General features: G+C 38.4%; 1 protein-coding gene across 7 annotated transcripts in view; it reads right to left on the minus strand.

Moving 5' to 3' along the window:
- Grik1 (glutamate ionotropic receptor kainate type subunit 1) overlaps nucleotides 1-20638 on the minus strand; it is a 353747-nt gene that overhangs the window by 77700 nt on the left and 255409 nt on the right. For all 7 annotated transcript variants that reach the window (XM_090348515.1, XM_090348492.1, XM_090348500.1 and 4 more), the window contains exon 7: nucleotides 20470-20613. In XM_090348515.1, coding sequence (XP_090204641.1) covers nucleotides 20470-20613 — 144 coding nt within the window. The remainder of the gene's footprint in view (nucleotides 1-20469; nucleotides 20614-20638) is intronic.

Consider the following 20638-nt stretch of genomic DNA (forward strand, 5'->3'; position numbering starts at 1 on the left):
GCTATGTGAAGATAAAAGGAGTAGGAGCTGGGTCCTACTAGCCAAAGAATGTCAATAACTACCAGAAAAACCACTATTGGTTAGTAGGCTTTTTTCTGCCCTAAAACATGCCTCAGATCATCTGTTTACAAGGAGCGAGGGCTTATGGTTTTCCAGACTGCATTCAATTCATGATCAGATGAGCACATTGCCTCTCGCAGGGGTATCGCATCTTGGCAGGAGTAATGGGCTTTGCTCCTGGCGAGTGACGAGAGAGGAACAGGAAGGGGCTCTGTTCTTAGTATTCCTCTTTGGGTTCATGTACCCTTAATCTTCTCAGCCCCGACTGGACTTGTCTAACAGCTACTCCCTTCTAATCGCACCGGGTTAAGGGCTAAGTCTTTAACACATGGCTTTTGGAGGTCATTCTAGATGGAAAATCAGAAGTGGATGAGAAGCTAGAAAGTGGACTGCAGCAGGTACTTCCACAGGCCTCACAAAGAACCAGTTCTGAGGATGCCCTGATCTCATTTCATGAGAGCATCCATTGCTACAATTCATGCTATCTCATTTAGGGCTATTTATTTTACTACAGCCTAAAGAAACAAATAGAATACGTTAATCTATTATCTCTTAGTAATTATTCTTGTCCAGTAATTATTATTTCCTGTTAAGCTTCTTTGTGCTCTGAAACACTTGCCCTATTGAAGGGGACAGTGGAATCCCAGCTCCTTCCTCTTCTTTTCTCTTTCCAAATTTAAACATGGTGTATCTTTACCAACTACAGAAGTTTGACCCTAGCTTCCCTCTTCTTATTAAGTGCATGAACATGTTACAAAAATCAACCTTGGATACCTGGAATGATTAAACTTGTATCTTGCCTGGCTTCCAGTGAAGGAAATTAAGTGAGCAGAGTTCTTTACCAGGGGGCACTGCATGGACATCTGGCTCATTTCAGGATCCCTCAGCAGGAGGACTGTAGCCTTTCTCCTTCTCCCTGTCCTTCTCCCTCTCATTCCCCTTGCCTCTGGCCTTACCCCTGCTTCCTACCCTGCCCTCATCCTCTCTCCCTCCCCCTTTCCCTCCATTTCATCTCTCCTTCCCCTTCCCTCCTTTTCCTCCTCCGCCATCCTGTCCTTCTCCCCATCCCTCCTCTCTTCTCCCTTCTCTTTCCATCCTCTCCTCCTATTTTCCTTCCCTTTCCTTCTCTCCCTTCCATCTCCCCCTCTCCTCTCCCTTCTCTTTTCCATCTCCTCTCCTTCTGTTTTCCTTCTCTCCTTTCCATCTCCTCTCCTCCTATTTTCCTTCCTGTTCCTTCTCTCCTTTCCTTCGTTCTCTCTCTCGCCTCCCTTCTTATATCTTTTCTTCTTACTTCTTCTCCTCCATTTCCCCTCTTCCTCCTTTTCTTTTAACTGCATGGTTTAGCTGTTAAATCAATAGCTTCAGTGTAACAGTCTTGGGCTACACCAATAGCTACCACTGTGATTGATCAGCTTCATGTTCTCAATTCGTGCATTGTCTCTGTTCTAGACCCCATGCACATTCAAAGCAATCTTGCTGTCACAAGCCAGTCATCTTTAAATCCTTCACAAGATAAGCACATGAACCTAGTCTGTAAATAGAAAGACAAATTTTGTATTCCAGTACTACACACAGAAAATAAGGCAGTTCTTGCTACTATGTCAGTAGTCACACGGGAGTAAATCTCACCACTGTGTTTACATAGATTTACTTCAGTGGCTTTTATGTCTCTCCGAATGAGGACACTAAGTGGTAACATAGGAGGTACAGAGGAAGGTACTGAGAGAGTCGGGCAGATTATTAGAACGCTTGCTATATGGTTGAAGATAGCCTTTTGAGACTACTAAGGCAAAGTCTTAACTACGATTTGTCTAGAGTCCTAACTTCTGACAGGATCAACCAAGATAAGATTAGTTTCTTGATTCCCAAATGTCAAGAGGGGATGTATGCATGTTTGTATGTAATTGAAGAGCATTGTGTATGGAATTATGAGATATCATTTATGAAAAATTGTTATACTTGCATGCCAGTGCATGTGTTGGTCTGCCCTGGGATCCTGGAAGGAATTGTGGGATCCAAACACAGAAATGTAATAAGATAAAATAGTGCTCCTAGCTTCTGGGCATGGTGTTTAAACATCAGAATTTCATTGTGTCACAGCCCACGGCAGCTTTGGACTAATTACTGACTTTTAAGTATCAGTATTCCTCAAGCTTGAACACAATTGTAATGTTTCACCTGTCTTTTCATTTGTATTTCAGATAGGTTTCTTATTCATGGGACAGTGCTTGATAATTCTTCTCTAGTTTTTTGCTAATTGATTCATAATCTCTAGTCAGATCAATCTATCAACCTGATAATATCAATCTATTGATTGATATGTGTTTAACACCATCAATGTTTCTATACATTAGTAAACATGCTATTTCTAGTCTGGAAGTTTAGAAGAATGATAAGTTATAACAAATGAATCATGTAGCATCTTTTCAATATGGACCTTTATTGGACTCTCACTTTTTAAGTTGTAGTTGCCTGAAGAATAGATTCTGTAGTTAAAAATGCTATATTTAAAAACAACTGCTAATACATTGGAACGTTTTACAAGAAAGTTAGAAAGGGAGAAGAGTTAGGAAAGAAGGATGAGAATATTTGGAAGGTAACCCCCCATTTTATACAATTCATATATGCTAATAAAAATAAAAATGAAGCCACACATGTTGTGTGTTGAAACCTCCATTAAATTACCTTTTAGAAGGTGTATAGTCCTAAAGTTCTTATTGTACAAATCAAAGGAGAAGAAGTCATATAACTATTCAGAGTGAGAATACATTTTAAATGAATTTTGGGTTTCCTATGTTCTCATAGGGGGCTTACCATACTTCATTAGTTCTTTTATTTACATACAATACTATCCATCTTAACCATGGATAGTGTATTGCATATTATTTATTGGTAATCAGTATAAATAAGGTTAGTTATTCATGCTAGGACTTTCCTCCCCAAATAATTACTGATTCTTTGATGGTAGGAAATACTTTCCTTAGTTTTAAATTCCATTAAGTACATTTGATAGGCATTTAGAATATTTATCGAAGGTATGATTGAATGAGGCTTAACTAACAAAAGCTACACTTTTTTGATAGCGAGAAAAATATAGAGGAAAGGTGTAGGAACTATTCCCTTCTAGCCGTCACACCTAAGAAAGGCTACAGATTAAAATGAAGAAAAATAGAGATGCACAGTGGAGCCATTTGCCTGGCTTCTTTTTTTTACCTCCTCCTGGGAAGACATGAACTAGCACTTGAAGGTCAAAGAAATGGGAACTTTTTTCTCTGTGCCAGACAACATTTCCTATGATGGCACCATCAGATAGGAAGTCAGATTTGGTTTATTTTCATCTCCAGATCAACTCATATCTCCATTAACTCCACAGAGATTTGGGGGATTTTTGAAGATTTTCCTGGTTTAGGAATTCCCTTTTGGCTTGAGAGGGCATTGAAGTCAGTGACACCTTCAACCATCTATTGACTCACTGAAGTCATGGTGCCTTTGGGAATATAGTAGAGTAAAACAAAACAAAACAAAACAGGAGAGACATTATGTAAGTTTTCAAAATTTGTCTACACTCGGCCCTGACTTCAGAATAGAAGATTTAACAGGTGCAATTTATTGTGGTATTATTTAACTTGTTTTTAATGAGATGAGGCACACTTTATATCTATTATACAAATGCAGGCCTACTAGACTGACTTACCCAAATCTGCAGAATAAATTATAATGACAGATCCCTGAAATTCATCTCCTTGTAAGCAATGTAATCTATGTCCAGTCACCCATGGTTTTATGTGAGTTCCCAGAAAATCCATTTACATAAGCCATATAATGAATGATTGTTGTTCTTAAGGTACTATGTTATCTCTCATCTCTTTTGCTGTCCCTTGGTTATCTCATATTGTTACAGTATCTCACTTCATTACCTGATATATTGGATATATTTGTATTTGGTTTTTTGAAATTGGATAGGGAAGGGGGAAAACAAGATGAGAGATGGGGGTGGGGGGGAGGAAAATGGAGTCCAAGACATGTGAAAGGGTATCAATGTATAGGAATTAATGCACCGTCTGTCTGGCAAATATCATGTAATCCTTCTATTAATTACAATAAAAAATATATGAAAAAAACAAATTTGAACTATATATAATAATGGTGATGAAAATAAACATTAAGAACAGGAAGAAATGCTAAGTGTAAACTTTAGACCACTAACTTCCCAGGATGTCAGCTATTTCAGGAACTGATATGATACATTTATCATATTCTCATCTGTTCAATATATAATTATTTTAACTATTATGTGTGTTGTTTATAACCCATTATCTTGCGATAACAGCTTGCACGGATCACCGCATAATTTTTAAACATAATGGCTTTTCTTGGCATTATTTGATTTCCAGCTCTAAATCTGCTGATGTTAACTATATCTATGCCATGCACTCTGAGTAAATTGGTTTGAATTTTCTGAATATTTATCTTAGATTATGCACCTGGATTATCTTTTGCATAAACTAGTTTTCTTTGGTTTTGGTTTATGTGGTGGCTTGCTTTCAAAAATACAGGCAACTAGCTTCTGTGCAGGCAAATTAACAAAATTCATAAGATCACGAATTAGAGACATTTATAGGGGTGAAGGAGAAAAGAATAGGGCATTTGTCTAATTATCTAGATGATGGGATCAATAAAATGTAGAAATTAGATCATTATGTCTTGAATTACTAAAATTACTTTGATGATATTAACTAGATAATTGCCTTTGCAGGGCAGATGTTTGTTACTATAGCTAATCAATATTTATGTAAGAGCATGAACATATGGGCTTCCATATGGGCTGTATTTATAACTTGTTCTAGTTAGCTTATTTGAGTGAGATATTATATTTAAAGACATATATTATTTAGTTCCTCACTAGGATATATTAAGTGCCTATAGCATGCAGGAAGGCATTAAATTAATAAAATAGTTGCACAATTCTTGCATCCAAGAAAATAACTGTGAACTAGGGAGGTAGACACAGAGGAAGGAAGACATTCATAGTAAAATGGTGCAAATGCAATAGCAAAGATTTACCATAAGTAACTGAGTGGGGAAAAGAGATGTGTGTATGGGAGGGTGTTGAGATAACTTTCTAGTAAATGTAACACCTACAATGAGCTGTGAAATTTTGTCCAAAGAGGAAATGGCAGGTTAGACCGAGGTAGAAGATGGGGTGAGATGGGCAGCCGCCCAAGGAAATATGGAAGAAAGTCATTATCCCTCACCCAGTGGTTTTAAAGAAAGGAAATAAGTGTGAAAAGTTTGCTGGTGGCCTTTTGGAAAATGAAGGTGTTCATATCTACTGGACTTGATTCTCTCTAAAAAGTTGGAGGAAGGCTGAAAGAAGGTAAAAGGAGGTAGAGCTGTGGCTTGATGATAATGATGTAATATAATGTGGTAAACGTAGAGGTAGCTAAAACAACTTTTCTTTTGAGGCATAGTGGAAGACAAGGCAGACCGCAGAATAGTCAATTAAAAAAATATTTGATTTCAATGTAAAGAAAAGAACCAAATAAATAAATAAAATATGCATCAACACTGATATGTTTCAAATTGTGAGTAATTAGAAAAACAAATTATTACATGAAATATATATTGGTGCAACTATATGCACATACACATCTATACTACCATAAATCATCCATACATCCTTCCATATAGATGTATGAAACAATATTCATTTAAATAAATTGAAACATGTCTACATATAGCCATAAGTGTACATTCTTCAGTCAGTGCAGTATCAAGACCCAGATATTAGTTGTTGAATAGGAGAAGGAGATTAAATTGCCAGGAGTGAGTGCTGGATACTGTCTTATAAATTCAACTATGATTTAGATTGGCATAAACTAAGAAGATCCAGCCTCCCACAGTGTGCTGTTGCAACACTTCTGATAGTGATTGATCACCTGGCCACTGGTTGAATGTCTCAGGAACAAGTGTCTTAGAGCCTTTGTGATTGCTTTCCTTATTATTGGAATGTTTATTTCCCCCTACAAGTTATATTGAAACTTGAATTTCCATCACAACGCTATGAAAAGATACTGTCTTTAGGAGATGTTCAGTATCGTTTTAAAATAGTTAGAGAGGGCTACCTAGATTCCTGTTCGCCTACCTACTCTTCTGTCATGTGTAGAGGCAGCTAGAAAGCTCTCCACACCTGACACTGGATGCCACTTAGTTTATTTGGGAATTCCAGCCTCTAGAATTGTAAAAAACACATTTCTATTCTTTTTAAGTTACCAGATTTCAGGTGTTTTGCTATATCATCAGAAATAAAGAGAGTTATACTTAAAACAAAGCATGTAATACCAATCGTATACTTAAAACAAAGCATGTAATACCAGTCATATACTTAAAACAAAGCATGTAATACCAATCGTATCCATTACCCATGAATTATGAAAATCACTCTTTCCTGTCTAGAGTTGCTTAAGGAGTTGAAGAAAAGACTTGAAAAGTATAGTCTTCTTTTAAGTCAAAATGTACTAAGTCTGAGAAGTTATTGAGAAAAATTGCTATCATTATGTTGAAAAATGAGGAGTTCGGAGGTAGGTACTTTTCAAGAGGGACAGAATGAGAAGTATGAATAGAAGTTTTCCCAAAGAGTATGCTTTTGCATGCCAGATCCAATGCCATCTAAGTAATCTGTCGGACAGCTCATTCTGGCGATGAAAATCAAGCAGCCTACAATATTGAGAAGCACTCCTTCATGGAGTCAAGGGAGGAGTAAGATACAACCATTTATGCTTCTCCAGTAACTTTAATTATTTCCAGTAATATAAATTTCCACCCAGTTCTCATGAAACAAACTAATTATTCAACACTAACTTACTAAGTAAAAGTTTAAATAAATATTAGGGTCTATGTAGTAACTAAGTGAAGAATTGATCAAACTGATATATTCAAACTTATAATTTTCATCCCATCAAAACTGAACCAATAAATTACATTTTCATAGGAAAGTGATGGCGGATGGAGTGTCTTATTTTACACAGCTCTCAGAGACACCCCATATACCCTGGCATTTGGAAATAAAGTTTCATTCTTAGGTAGTAAATGAATTTCAGAGAAGATCAATTAGAAACAATTTATATAGTTTGAAATGAAGTATTAGGTCTAGCAAGCTTTGCTTAAGACTTTGCTAGATTTTAGCTTGATATTAACTGGATTTAGATCAATAAGAATCTTTTCAATGCTAGTCATGTTCTGACATAGACCTCTGAGGACACAAGGACAAACTGACTTTATCTATTTTTCAGGCAAGAGCTTACAGTCCCCAAACAAAACATGTTCATTGCTAACATAGCAATGCAAGGCATTATAGAACTGAATGGAAAACCTCTCCCAAAATTGAAGTTTAGAAAACACTTTTCGGAGGATAGGAGTTTTAAGTGAGAGTTAACCCAAAGTGGAAAATAAGAAGCAGATGTCCAGACTGAAAGGAGTATGACAGAAATGTTGTTATATAAAAAGGGGGGGTTCATCATAGTTTCCCATTAGGAAAACTGAAATATCTGACTTGTATGTCTTTGTTCCACATATATGGAAATGGATCATGGTGGGCATAAGAAACTACTACCGATTTGTGCTTCTAGAGGTTGGCATAATTGCTGTGCACTTTGTGTGCAGTGTTTTATATATGTAGACAATGATTGTAAAAGTTTTGAGGTTCAAATTTCTAATTAGAGTCTTTCCCGAGTGTATTGTAATATTTCAGGAGAGACATACTGGGGGCCAGTCCCAGTGCAGAAGTAAAATGTTCCTTTGAGGTTGGCCCAGATCTTTTTGGACTCAGAGGAGATTGACGATATACATCTGTGGTTCTGTAAGTCGTAGATGTGATCTCTGAGGATATGTTATCTGCGGCCTCTAGGTGAGTCTCCACTATCTTGGCTTTAGCATGCTACTTTCTAACTCTACTCTTAGTGAGTCCCCTAAGGGGCCATTTAGAGAAATCTTCAATAGTCTCATTGCAGACTGAGATGCGAATCAATGGCTGCAAATGAGAAAAAAGTCAAGGTTAATTATGGACTCTGAGGTAGCTCCCAAGTGGCATGAGTGGGCTGGTGTAGAGTTGATCGGTCGATTTGCTGGTTGGTCAGAAGCCAGATGCACCATGACTAGGGGAAAAGACATGAGTGGAATTTCCTCACCATCTCGATGGAGATCTGCCCTTTGGTGGATATGTCCTGGGTTAGAATAAATGGGGCCATCTAGACAGTGGCCTATAAAGGCCACGGGTTATATTGATAGATGTCAAGAGGCTGAGAAATCAGGATAACCTTCCACTTGGAGTAGTCAATGGAGTATTGGGATACATGGCACAACACAAACTCACTGAATGAAAGTCCTTTAAGAAAAAGAGGACACTCCAAAACCCTCTGGCCCTCTGGGGACATCAGCTTTACTTGCCTACCAAACCTCTAAACCACAGGGAAGTACAAGCGAGCAATGTTTGTCCTGTTTCTTTTGAAGCCTGGTAGGTGTGAGGAAGATGTCATCAGTGGTAGAAGAAAGGGAGACCTCTCTTTGTCTAACCTCACTGTTTTGCTATGATCTTCCAGAAATTTTGAGTTCTGAGAAAGGAAAAAATCTGGGTTTAGATCAAGTTGGACATTTGATTAGGATATATTTTTTTGGGTGCGTCATGGGGCTTGGACTCTGGACCTGGATGCTGTCCCTGAGCTCTGCAGCTCAAGGGTACCATCCTACCCCTTGAGCCACTTCCTGTTTTCTAGTGATTAATTGAAGACAAGAGTCTCAGGTTCTTTAGTGCCTGGACTGGCTTTGAACCATGATCCTGAGATCTCACCCTCATGAACAGCTAGGATTACAGGCGTGAGCCACTGCACCTGGCTTGATTAGGATCTTTGGCATGGATATTTTTAATCATTAAATTGAGGCTGGCTTCTCACATAAAGGAATTCTAAGACTGTCATTACTTTAAGGTACAAACATGATCCTGTATTTAAATAATCCTATAGACTCTACTCCCAAGCTCCTTGAGCTGATTCAAAGCTTTGGAAGAGTAGCAGGCTATAAAATCAACCCTCAAAAATCAACTGCCTTCCTTTACGCCAACAGTGAGAGGAAGGAGGCAATAATCAGGAAAGAAACTCCTTTCACAATAGCCTCAAAGAAAATAAAGTACCTAGGAATTAGCTTAACTAAGAATGTAAAGGACCTTTTTGATGAAAACTTTAAAACCCTAAAAAACGAAATTAAAGCAGAACTAAGGAAATGGAAAAAGCTCCCATGCTCCTGGATTGGAAGAATCAACATTGTGAAAATGACAATCTTGCCAAGAGCTATCTACAAATTCAACGCAATACCCATCAATATCCCAATGTCATTCTTTAAAGACATAGAAGAGGCAATCCAAAATTTCATATGGAATAATAAAAGACCCCGTATAGCAAAAATACTTTTTAGCAGAAAGAACAGCGCTGGAGGAATTTCAATTCCAAACTTTAGACTCTATTACAGAGCTATAATCATCAAAACAGCTTGGTACTGGCACAGGAACAGGCCTGAAGACCAATGGAATAGAACTGAGGACCCAGATATTAAACAACAGACCTATGGCCACCTAATCTTTGACAAGGGAGCCAAAAAAATAGAATGGAAGAAAGACAGCCTCTTCAACAAGTTGTGCTGGCAGAACTGGTTAAGCACCTGCAGAAAACTAAAGTTGGATACTTCTTTGTCACCTTGCACTAGAATTAACTCCAAATGGATCAAAGACCTGGAGGTAAAAGCTGACACACTGAAAACTTTACAGGAAGGAATAGGAGATACACTAGGCCTCCTTGGCACAGGTCGAAACTTTCTTAATAAGGACCAAGAATCACAACAAATCAGAGAAAGGCTGGATAAGTGGGACTGCATTAAACTGCAGAGCTTTTGTATGGCAAAGGACATAGCTAGTAAATTAATTAGGAAGCCTACAGAGTGAGAGAAGATCTTCACCAACCACACTACAGACAAAGGCCTCATCTCTAAAATATATCAACAACTCAAAAAATTGAATCACTCCAAAACTAACCTCCAAAGTAATAACCATCCCATTAAAAATGGGCCAAAGACTTAAAGAGAGTCTTCTCTGAAGAAGAAACAAAAATGGCCTATAGACACATGAAGAAATGCTCCACATCTCTGGTCATAAAAGAAATGCAAATCAAAACAACTCTGAGATTCCACCTCACTCCAGTTAGAATTGCCAGGATCAGGAAAACGAATAATAACAGATGCTGGAGGGGATGTGGCCAGGAGGGATCACTACTACACTGTTGGTGGGAGTGCAAACTTGTTCAACCACTATGGAAAGCAGTGTGGCAGTGCCTCAAAAGGCTAAACATAGAACTCCCCTATGACCCAGCAATTCCACTACTTGGCATTTACCCAATCATCCAGAAACTAGGGCATACTAAATCCACTAGCACAACAATGTTCATTGCAGCACTATTCACCATAGCAAAGATATGGAACCAACCTAGATGTCCCTCAGTTGATGAGTGGATCAACAAGATGTGGTATTTGTACACAATGGAATTCTATGCTGCTGTCAGAAAGAATGACATCGCCCCATTTGTTAGGAAATGGAAAGACTTAGAAAAAATCATATTAAGTGAAGTAATCCAGACTCAAGGGAACTTAGGCTCAATGGTTTCCCTCATTCATCATAATCAGTAGAAACCTTGGGCTCTACTAGCAGAGATCTGCAATAGAGCAAAATCTTGATACATAAGGCCATATAATGTGAAGCTAATTGAAAGGACCTCCAGGATATTGAAACAAAAGCCATATAATGAATGATTGTTGTCCTTAATGTACTATGTTGTCTCTCATCTCCTTTGCTGTCCCTTGGTTATCTCATATTGTTATAGTATCTCACTTTGTTATCTGATATATTGAATTTATTTGTATTTGGATATTTGAAATTTGATAGGGAAGGGGGGAAAACCAAGATGGGTAGGGGGTGTGGGGGGGGGAGGGAAATGGGTACCAAGACATGTGAAAGGGTATCAATGTATGTGAATTAATGCACCTTCTATCTGGCAAATATGTAACCCTTTTACTAATTACAATAAAAAAACATAAAAAAATGTCAAGGGATGTGTCCAGATTTTCGATGAGCAATTTTGAATAAGGGATGAGAACACAAACAAGTTGGCTCTGCTGCCTTAGTAGTTGTGTTCGTTTGATATACATACCAGTGCCATCATCATTATTTGAGATAATTGTGCCTATTTGAGGAATAATAGATTTAATAGATAATGTACTTTGTTTGGGGCTCTTTTTTGGAATAGTAATGTTAGCAGGATATTCAAGCAGAAATTTCCAGCTGGCAAGTGACTGGATGGATTTAAGCTGGAGGAAGGAGTTAGACTTGTGCTCAAAGAAACACTTATATATTTCTCTTGAACAAATCCCTTTCTTCCCTTCTAGCTCTTTGTGAGTGATAATCACTTCTAAACCAACATGTCTATAACAGCTTCCTCAATAATCCTTGTGAGTTTATTTGTTTCAGTCAAGCTGACACATAGCTGCTTAGACAAACTATCTGAAATATTTTTTGTCTCTGGCTCAAGGAAAGTGGCTTCCTATTAGTTTTCAATTACATTTGAATTTGTCAACTCAGAAGGCAATTTCCGAATTTTCCTTTCTGTTTACTTAAAGATATTGCTCACTTCTTTTACATTGGACCACTCCATCTCAGCCCAACAAAACTCCCAGTGCCTCATTTAACCTTTATTTGTTCATCATGCTGGAATGCCCATTCAGCCAAATTCTCCTTTAATTTCCATCCAGGGCCTCTTCATGTGTGAAGCTTAGGGAATTTAAGATTTTTGCTATGCCCCTGAGATTGCAGGTGATTTTTGTACATTTGTATGGGGACAATGAACTAAATCAGCTTAAATCAGTTTAAGTCAGCATAAGTGAAGGTCTGAGACCCTAGAAAATAATTTTTAAACATTAGGTTATCCTAAAATCCCCAGTTCCCTATTCTGTACCCAATTCTGAGCACTTTACAGGCCCTGTGATTAGAGGTCTTCAATCCAGATAGCCAATGTGCAACAGATCCTCATCTGATGGCCCCACAACCAGCTCTTCCATCATTCGGTGAGTTGTTAATTTTTCTATCCAGCCTAAAATGACTTAAAATGCTAAACCTGATCAATTATTACCTAATGTCCTTTCACCTTGCTTAAACAAATTATCTACATGGTCTATGAATGAAAATTCTCCCGTTTCTGGCATCAATGAACTGGACTCCTCTATGTTTCCTGCTTCTCTTGTTGCCATTCCTAACCTCTCCCTGCTAAATCCTGCCCGTTGGAGTCCAGTGACTGTGATGATGGTACCCATAGTGCTAATAGGAAAGAAGCAATATGCTTCCAATGTGCCTGACAACATACTTAATACTTCCTATGCCAACATCATTTTTCCTCACAGCTACACACCTTACTTATTATACATTTTAACAGAACTCTCAATTTGATGGTAGCTACCTTTTATTAAGCATGAACGGCATGATGAACATTTTGCTAGGGGAAAAAAATGGTAGATTGCTGATAACTCCTATTCAGTGTCTCCATGGATCAACAGGACCATAGGACTTAAGTAGTGAAAGCCAGTTTAGGTGAAAACATAGGGTAAATTACAGACAGACAGGGCCTAGAGGGAATCAAAATTATTAAATCGTAAGCCTCCAAAAGGAGCAAAAACAAATAAAATCTACTCAGAAAGGATGCGGAAGGAGACAATGCTCTGTACAGGGAGAACTGGATCTTTCCTGATCTTGTTTTTGTTTTTTCCAACTCCCCAAGCCCCTTGTATCTCCAGGAATATAACTTAGTGAAACCGATGCATCCCACACACAGGCAGAAGAGAAAAGGGCAATCTTAACTTGAGGAAAAGGCAGCATGGAGCAGGGAGTGTGCCCTGTGACTCTGTTTGAGGGAGCCAAGCTTGCTCCATGTAACAGGGCAGAGGCTGTAGGGGAGGAAGCCAGACCACTTGTCAGCACCCATCTCCACAGTGGATGAGTGTTGTGGCAGGAGAGCAGCAGTGAGCTCCCCAGGTCCAGCGTTTAAGATTGAGGTCTGCTCTGACACAGTAGGGCTGAGTAGCACATTCCTAGGTGATGATAGATCATTAGGTGACCTTCCCAACCCCTCATGGCCTGGGGCAGACTGGAACAAATCAGCAGGAGCTGTTACTTTCCCCTTCTTTTTGTTAATTTTATTTTTTATTATCAAAGTAATGTATAGAGGGGTTACCGTTACATTCTCCTGATAGTGGGTGAATTACTTCTCACACATTGATACCCCTTCTTATGTTTATGTCCCTATTTCCCTCCCTCCACCGTCTCCCAATCATCTTGTTTTCCCCTCATCCCTTTCCTATTTCAAATAAACAAATAAACATATATACAATATACCAGGTAACAAAGTCAGATACTGTAACAATATGAGATTAACCAAAGGTAACAAAGGAGAAGAGAAATAACATAGTACATTAAGAACAACAATCGCTCAAGATAAAGCTCTTGTTTCCATATCCTAGAGATTCTTTCATTTAGCCTCATCCTATATGACCTTATGTATCTAGGTTTTGCGCTATTGTAATCTTCTGCTAGGAGAGAGTCCTAGATGTGTACTAATTATTACAAACGAGGTTTCCCCTTCTACCAGGAGTTCTCATGACATTGGTTTTGTGCCAGGACATATAGCACAGGCAGACCGAGGCAGAGTGGAGGTTTCTGGAGAGATGGTCTTGTTCTCCCACCAGGGATTATACCTGGGATGAGAGACTGGGAGTGTGGATCATTTTGAGAAAAGGGCCTAGATGGCAATAATCTATGCAATCACCACAGACGGAAATCTGGCTCTCTGGGGACTTGTCTGAACTGGTTGTATTTGCTTATTTGTGTGTTTTTATTTTGTATGTTGGTTTGATGTTTGGGTTGTGTGTTTGCTTTTTTTAAATCTCTTCCTTGGTTTTAATTTTTTCTCATTGCTCTCTCTAGTAATTTAACTCCGTTTTCCAATTCCTTACCTTCATCCTTTTCTACTCTTATGTAACCCCAGATGTCACAAATGCTTACAAATGAATTATATTACCACACCAAGTGTATTAGTTTCCAGCACCAGCCAAATGATGAATGGGTCACTAAAAAGATAAAAGGAAATATCCCAAACTTTTCAGAGTCCAGTGAAAATAAAACTACAAACTGCCAGGCCAGGAGTGTGGCCTAGTAGTAGATTGCTTGCCTCTCATGCACGAAGACCTAGGTTGGATTTCTCAGTACCATATACATAGAAAAGCTGGAAGTAGTGTTGTTGCTCAAATGGTAGAGGGCTAGTTTTGAGGAAAGCCCAAGGACTGTGTGCAGGCCTATGACTGTAAAAAGAAAGGGGGGGATACAAACTACCCAAACCTTTGAAATATAGCAAAAGCAGTTCTAAGAGAAAAGTTTATAGTTGTAGATCTCACAGTTTTGCTCTGATAATGAATCTCAAGCTCTTAGAAATATAAAAATAAAAGCAGTGGACAGTCATTCTTACACAGAACAGTAAGAACAAAGAAAGAAATTAAAAATATAAAAATTGGGAATGAAGAAGTTAAACTATCCCTAATTGCAGATGGTATGATCCCATTTCTAATGGACTCTAAAGATACCATGCCAAAACTAGCAGGGTTGACATACTTCTTCTGGAAAGTAACAGGATCTAAAGACAACAGAGAAAAATCATTAGCTTTCCTGTATATCAGCAACAAACAGCTTTAGAGAGAAAATAAGAGAATAATCTCATTGAAAACACTATTGAAATACTTAATTCTACTCCACTCACCATGTAAGGTGAAAAACCCCTACAAAGAAAACTGTAAGACTTTAAGGAAATAAGTGGAAAAACACACTGGAAGATAGAACAGTCTTTCATGTTCATAGATTAGAATGATTAATATGAAAATGGCTGAACTGTAAAAAGTCATTTACAAATTCCATGCAAAACCATTCAAAACTTCTACATGACACTTTATGGAGAGAGAATAATCAGTGTAAAAATTCCTATCACAGAACTAAAGGCTTAAGTAGTTAAAACAATCCTTCCCATAAAAAAGCAATGCTGGGGGTTATTTATTTGTTTATTTATTTACTTTTTGGTGGTCCTGGGGCTTGAACTCAGGTCCTAGGCTCTGTTCCTAAGCCTCTCTGTGATCAAGGCTAGTGCTCTACAATTTGAGCCACAACACCACTTCTGGTTTTTTCTGTGAATATGAAACCAGGGAACCAGGGTTTCATGCATGCTAGGCAAGCACTCTACCACTAGGCTACACTCCCAGGCAGCTATCTGATTTTTAATAAAGAACTCCAAACATACATTGGAAAAGATAGCCACTTCAACAAATGGTGCTAGAAAATTGAATCAGCTTGTCAGAAGATTTAAACCAGATCCTGGTCTATCGTTTTGTAACTAATATCTAATATCAGTTCCAAGTTGACCGAAGACCTCCATGTAAGACTTGAGACCTTGAAACTACTACAAGAAAGAGTTAGGAAATTTTAGAACTAGAACCTAAACCACTAGGTAGGAGCTTCCTGAATAGAGCTCCAGCAGCTCAGAACACAGGAGAAGGAATTGACAGCCAAGATTACATCAAGGTAAAAATGTGTGCTGTAAAGGATTTAGTCAATAAGCCAAAGAACACAGCCTTCATCAGCTATAACTGAGAAGGGTCTAACCTCCACAATATACAAGAAGGTCAAAGAAATAAACAACAAAAGTCAATAAATGTGCAAAATAGATACTTCTCAGAAGTACATATGACCAATAAATAAAGAAATGCTCGACATTGTTAGTGATAAGAGAAATAAAATGCAAAAAAATTGAGATTCCCTCTCACTCCAGTCCTAATGGCCATCTTGAAGAATATGAATAACAAATACTTGTAAAGACACAGGGGAAAACAAAGAATCATTATGTAATTTTTGGTGTGAATATAAATTAGTACAACCACTATGGAAGTCAGTGTGGAGACTCCTCAGACGACTCTAAATAGAACTTCACTAAGAAACAGTGCTAGCATTCTAGACATTTATCCAGAAATTGCACTAAAGACATCTGTATAGTCTTGTTTATTGCATTTCTGGTCACAATATCACAGTAGTGCAAATAGCCCAGATGCCTTATAACTGATGAATGAAGAAAATGTCATATCTATAATCATTCCTCTTTTCTCTCTCACTGTATGTGTATGTATCTGATATATATATATTTATATGTATATATGATACATAGACACACATATACATACAATGGAATAATTCTTTGTCATTTGCAGATAAATGGATTGACCTGGTGAAAAAAATCATATTGTTTGAAATAATTTTGGCTTAAAAGACAAAGAATTCACATTTTCTTTCATATGTACATGATAGACCTAAAATATAAACATGTATGAAAACATATGCATATATATATGACCAAAATGACTATAGTATGCTATACACAGTAGTGAAATGCCGCCATTTTTGAACAATTAACTGACAGTTTGACAAAATGAATGTCAAGAAGCCAAACCATCTTGGCTGAGGCACAATGTAATGTGCAATGAATGTAAAAAGGAATGATAGATGAATTCGATCATGATACTCAATGTTCATATGTGAACATGTGTCTAGAATCTTGAGGAGAAGGTTAGGAGGGGATAGATATGGGATGAGAATGCTCGATGAGGCAACTGCCTTGATAAATGGACATGTTAAGTTGAAGCTCCCTACTCTTTTGTTTACAAATATTTGACAATAATAATTAAAATACACATTTTACTATGATTTACATATTTTATATATGTAATATAGTAATATTTATGTATAGTCTATATATTAGTACATATCATATGTGCTATATAATGTATAATCTGCATAAACATATGGATTAGACACTGTATAGGAAAAGAAAATGAGGAAAACATAGCAAAAAATGACTAAGTTCAGAAGATAACAAACTGGCATTTACTCTGTTTCCAGTGCCTGAGAAAAAGAGATTGTCATATTCCTACGATTCCTGAGTCACAATCAGTCACAATCTATGGCATTGATGGACAGGCTTGTTTGTTCCTAAATTTTTTCTGCCTTACTGACTGGTTTCTGCACATAATACCAGGCACTGACTGTGTCCTGTAACACTTCCACTTACTTATGGGTTGGTTAATGGAGATTCTTCTGTCTCTTTGTTCCTTCATTTACTAATTGGATTCACTTGTCATTCAGTGTTTATTCTGTGTCCAGAGTTGTGAAAAAGTAAGAGAACTGAGACTGGAAAATTATAGCTTGAATTAGACATGTAAATGCCTATGGCAGTTTAAAAGAAAATATGCTAAATCACTAAATAGTTTAAATAGCTAAAAGAGAGGTAAGGGGGTCCACCATTTACCAGTCAGGGTCAGCAGATAGAAGCCAGTATTTGTGTTGAGACAGAAAAGACGGCAGAGGAACAGCATTTTCCATTAGGGGCTGGGGAATTCAATAGGATCATGTGGCGTGTTCAAGGAGCAAGTTCAACAAGTGCAGAAGAAAGGACAGATAAGAGAGACCCAAAGGGGATTAGCAACAAAATCAGTATAGAAGCTGCATATCTTGCCAAAGAATGTGGGTTTCGTCCTGTGGCTTCCCAAAGTTGCAATGAAACGTGTCACTTCTGAAGCAATTTATATTAGTAGATGGCAAGAAACCGCATTTGTTGGGCAGGGGGTGTTATTCCTTGAGATGGGAATTTAGCTGAGTGGTACAGCGATGGCCTAGCCTGTATGATTCAGGCTTGGGGATTCAGCCTGCAAAATCACAACAAATATCATTTCCATAATGGAGTTCCAATAATCCTTGTAAAATAGACATCAACAATCTGCAAAAATACGTTTGTTCACAGATGTCCAGAAATCTTAACACTACAAAATACTCTATCACGTTACAAATATTCTTTAGTCCCTTCTCTCTTTCCAATCTGCCTCTAACACTAAGCAGCAATGAGTTTGAACCCACACATCTGATTGGGAATGCATATGCCACCTCTGCCCTGCAACTTTACTTTCTGTGTCAGGTTTGCTCTACATCCCATAAATTTGATGTGCTGACTTGATGCTTTCCATCAGAATGTGAACTACTAAATGAACTACTAAAAGAAAGTAGCATGAAGTTTTAGAAACCAAGTGCCTTAATTCAGCTTTTCCAGTCCAAGCTACTACATGGAAAGTCTGGTTGAGTTTTGTACTCACTCAAGATACAATTGCATTTTCTCCTTTGTATGTTTTAGTTCATGGTGTAATTTGCTTCATGCCACTCTGGGACATTGCTTCTCTATATTACCACCACCCACCATTCCATTGTCTCACTAAGGCCCTATACCCAGTCAAAGCTAGCAGATGGCACAATGACTCCAGAGACAAAAGAGAAGAGAACAATGGTGACAAGATTTCTGATGTATTCGCCTTGCATCCTTCCTTTCACTCCCAGCCGAGGAGCCTGAGAAAGTGGATGTTCAGAATGAATTTAGAGTGGATGAATATAAAATGCTTTTTTGCTTTCAACATGGTCCTCATCTTGGAGCTCATTATTTCTTTAAACATGTCTAAATGTGGCTTGGTAATTTCACCTTCTTAGGCAACTTAAGTACAAGCAAAAAGGTGCTTGCAGTGCTCGCACTGTTTGATCTAAAGCTTTCACATAGATTCTGCATCTCTTTGCACTAGTTTGAGATAAAAGGGAACTAGCTGTTTACTTGCTAAAGATCAAGGTAATCAGGATGGTGATTCAGGACATAACCATGGTTGCTGTGGGGAGAGGAAGAGGCCATGTGATGTTTTTCTATTAGGCACAGTATGTCAGATTTATGTAGCTGTCAGAGCATTCCATTTCATGTAATTTCTTTGTTGTTATTGCTGCCATTTCAAATTCCTGTCACCATCCTCAGTAAACTGGGTGAAACTGTTACATACAGTGGTACATTCCTAAGGTAAGAGACTAGTTAATACTTTCATATTCTTACTATGGTCCTGCACAGTTCTTCACAAGTACTGTCTTTAGCCTTTATCTACACAGTGCTGTAAGGTGGATGGTTTTATGTCCCATTTTACAGATGAAAAACCTCAGACACAGAGAGTCAACTCACTCTAGTTAGATTGCTCATCTCATTATTGAATCCTACAGTTAAATCCAAATAGTAATGGTTTAGACTAGAGAAGACTAGATAAGAGAAACACACACACACACACACACACACACACACACACACACACAATTTAAGAAAGAACTCTTCAGTCTTGCATAAGGGCAGAGTTCACATGTGGGAGTGGATGCCTCCTTAAATCACACCCTCTTGTCCCACCCTAGAAAGCAAACTTGACTTGAATACTGAGATCTTAATCCTTACACAGGCTACCTGTTTTGTCCTCACCCCTGTGGGTGAGTTATTCTTCAATAGTCAAGTAAACTGAACAGTAGAAAGAGTCTGGAGGTAAGAAAGAAACCAGGAGAAATCGAGTTCAAAGGAGGGACTTCTCCATGCACATGGCAGGCATTCTTCTCTCCTGCCATATCCCTTCCGGATTGTCTCATTACTGGCTTTTCCTCACCAAACTCCTCTCCAGTAGTGATAGGGAAAGTGAGACCTGTTACCTGAAAATAGATACCAACATATCCTACAGAGAAAATTCTAGAGCATTTCATAGAATACAGTGCATGGTCAACCAAACTTGGATTTTCCAAAGACCCTTATTTCACATTATCAAGACTGAAAATGCCCCCAAATAATCCAAGGATATCAGAACAGGTTATTCAACCTGCCTCACAGAACAGGGCCAGGTGCCAATAGTCTAGGATTCCAGGACCTTAGCCAAGAACTGCCTCTCTCCAATATACTGAAGATCCTTCAGTGTGCTCAGCAGGTTTTGAATGGGACTAGACTTTTCCCACTAGTTGGCAAAGGTCAAGATAATTGCGATATCATTAAGAAAAAGAAATCCTGGGTGCAGCTCTGAATAGCCTAAGCTTTAGGAGGCCACTGGGTCAAGGCCTGACATTGTAGGACTCTCTTCCACACCCTAGAGTAAGACTCCACTGAGCTAAAACAACAAAATGCTAAAGGCAGATGACTTTCCAGAATGAAGCTTTGCAGCCGTGATCTGGCACCTTCTTTGAAAATTGCTGGTGAATATTGAGATCACGAAACCCCTCTACACAACGAGATCTGAGAGGACTGAGTGACAGTGATTTCTCCTCTGTTAGTTGCAGCGCGTGTCCCCACACCAAATGGACAAATCAAGCTGTGCTCAATGCAAGGGAGACCTGGGTCTCGAGGAAGCAACATGTACCTCTTTGATCAAGTTCATAAATCTGGGTCCGAGGCGCCATGGCTTGTGTCGATGGCATTGTAGGGAGCTGACTGTCAGCTGTGAGGCCCGATGGGAGGCCATAGCCACCATGTAGACGGCATCGTACATCAGAGCTGCTTCCGTCTGTGAAAGCAAACAGAGCACACGT

This window comes from Megascapheus bottae, chromosome 1, assembly GCF_031878675.1.
Source record: "Megascapheus bottae isolate mThoBot1 chromosome 1, mThoBot2.hap1, whole genome shotgun sequence".
Lineage (NCBI taxonomy): Eukaryota > Metazoa > Chordata > Mammalia > Rodentia > Geomyidae > Megascapheus > Megascapheus bottae.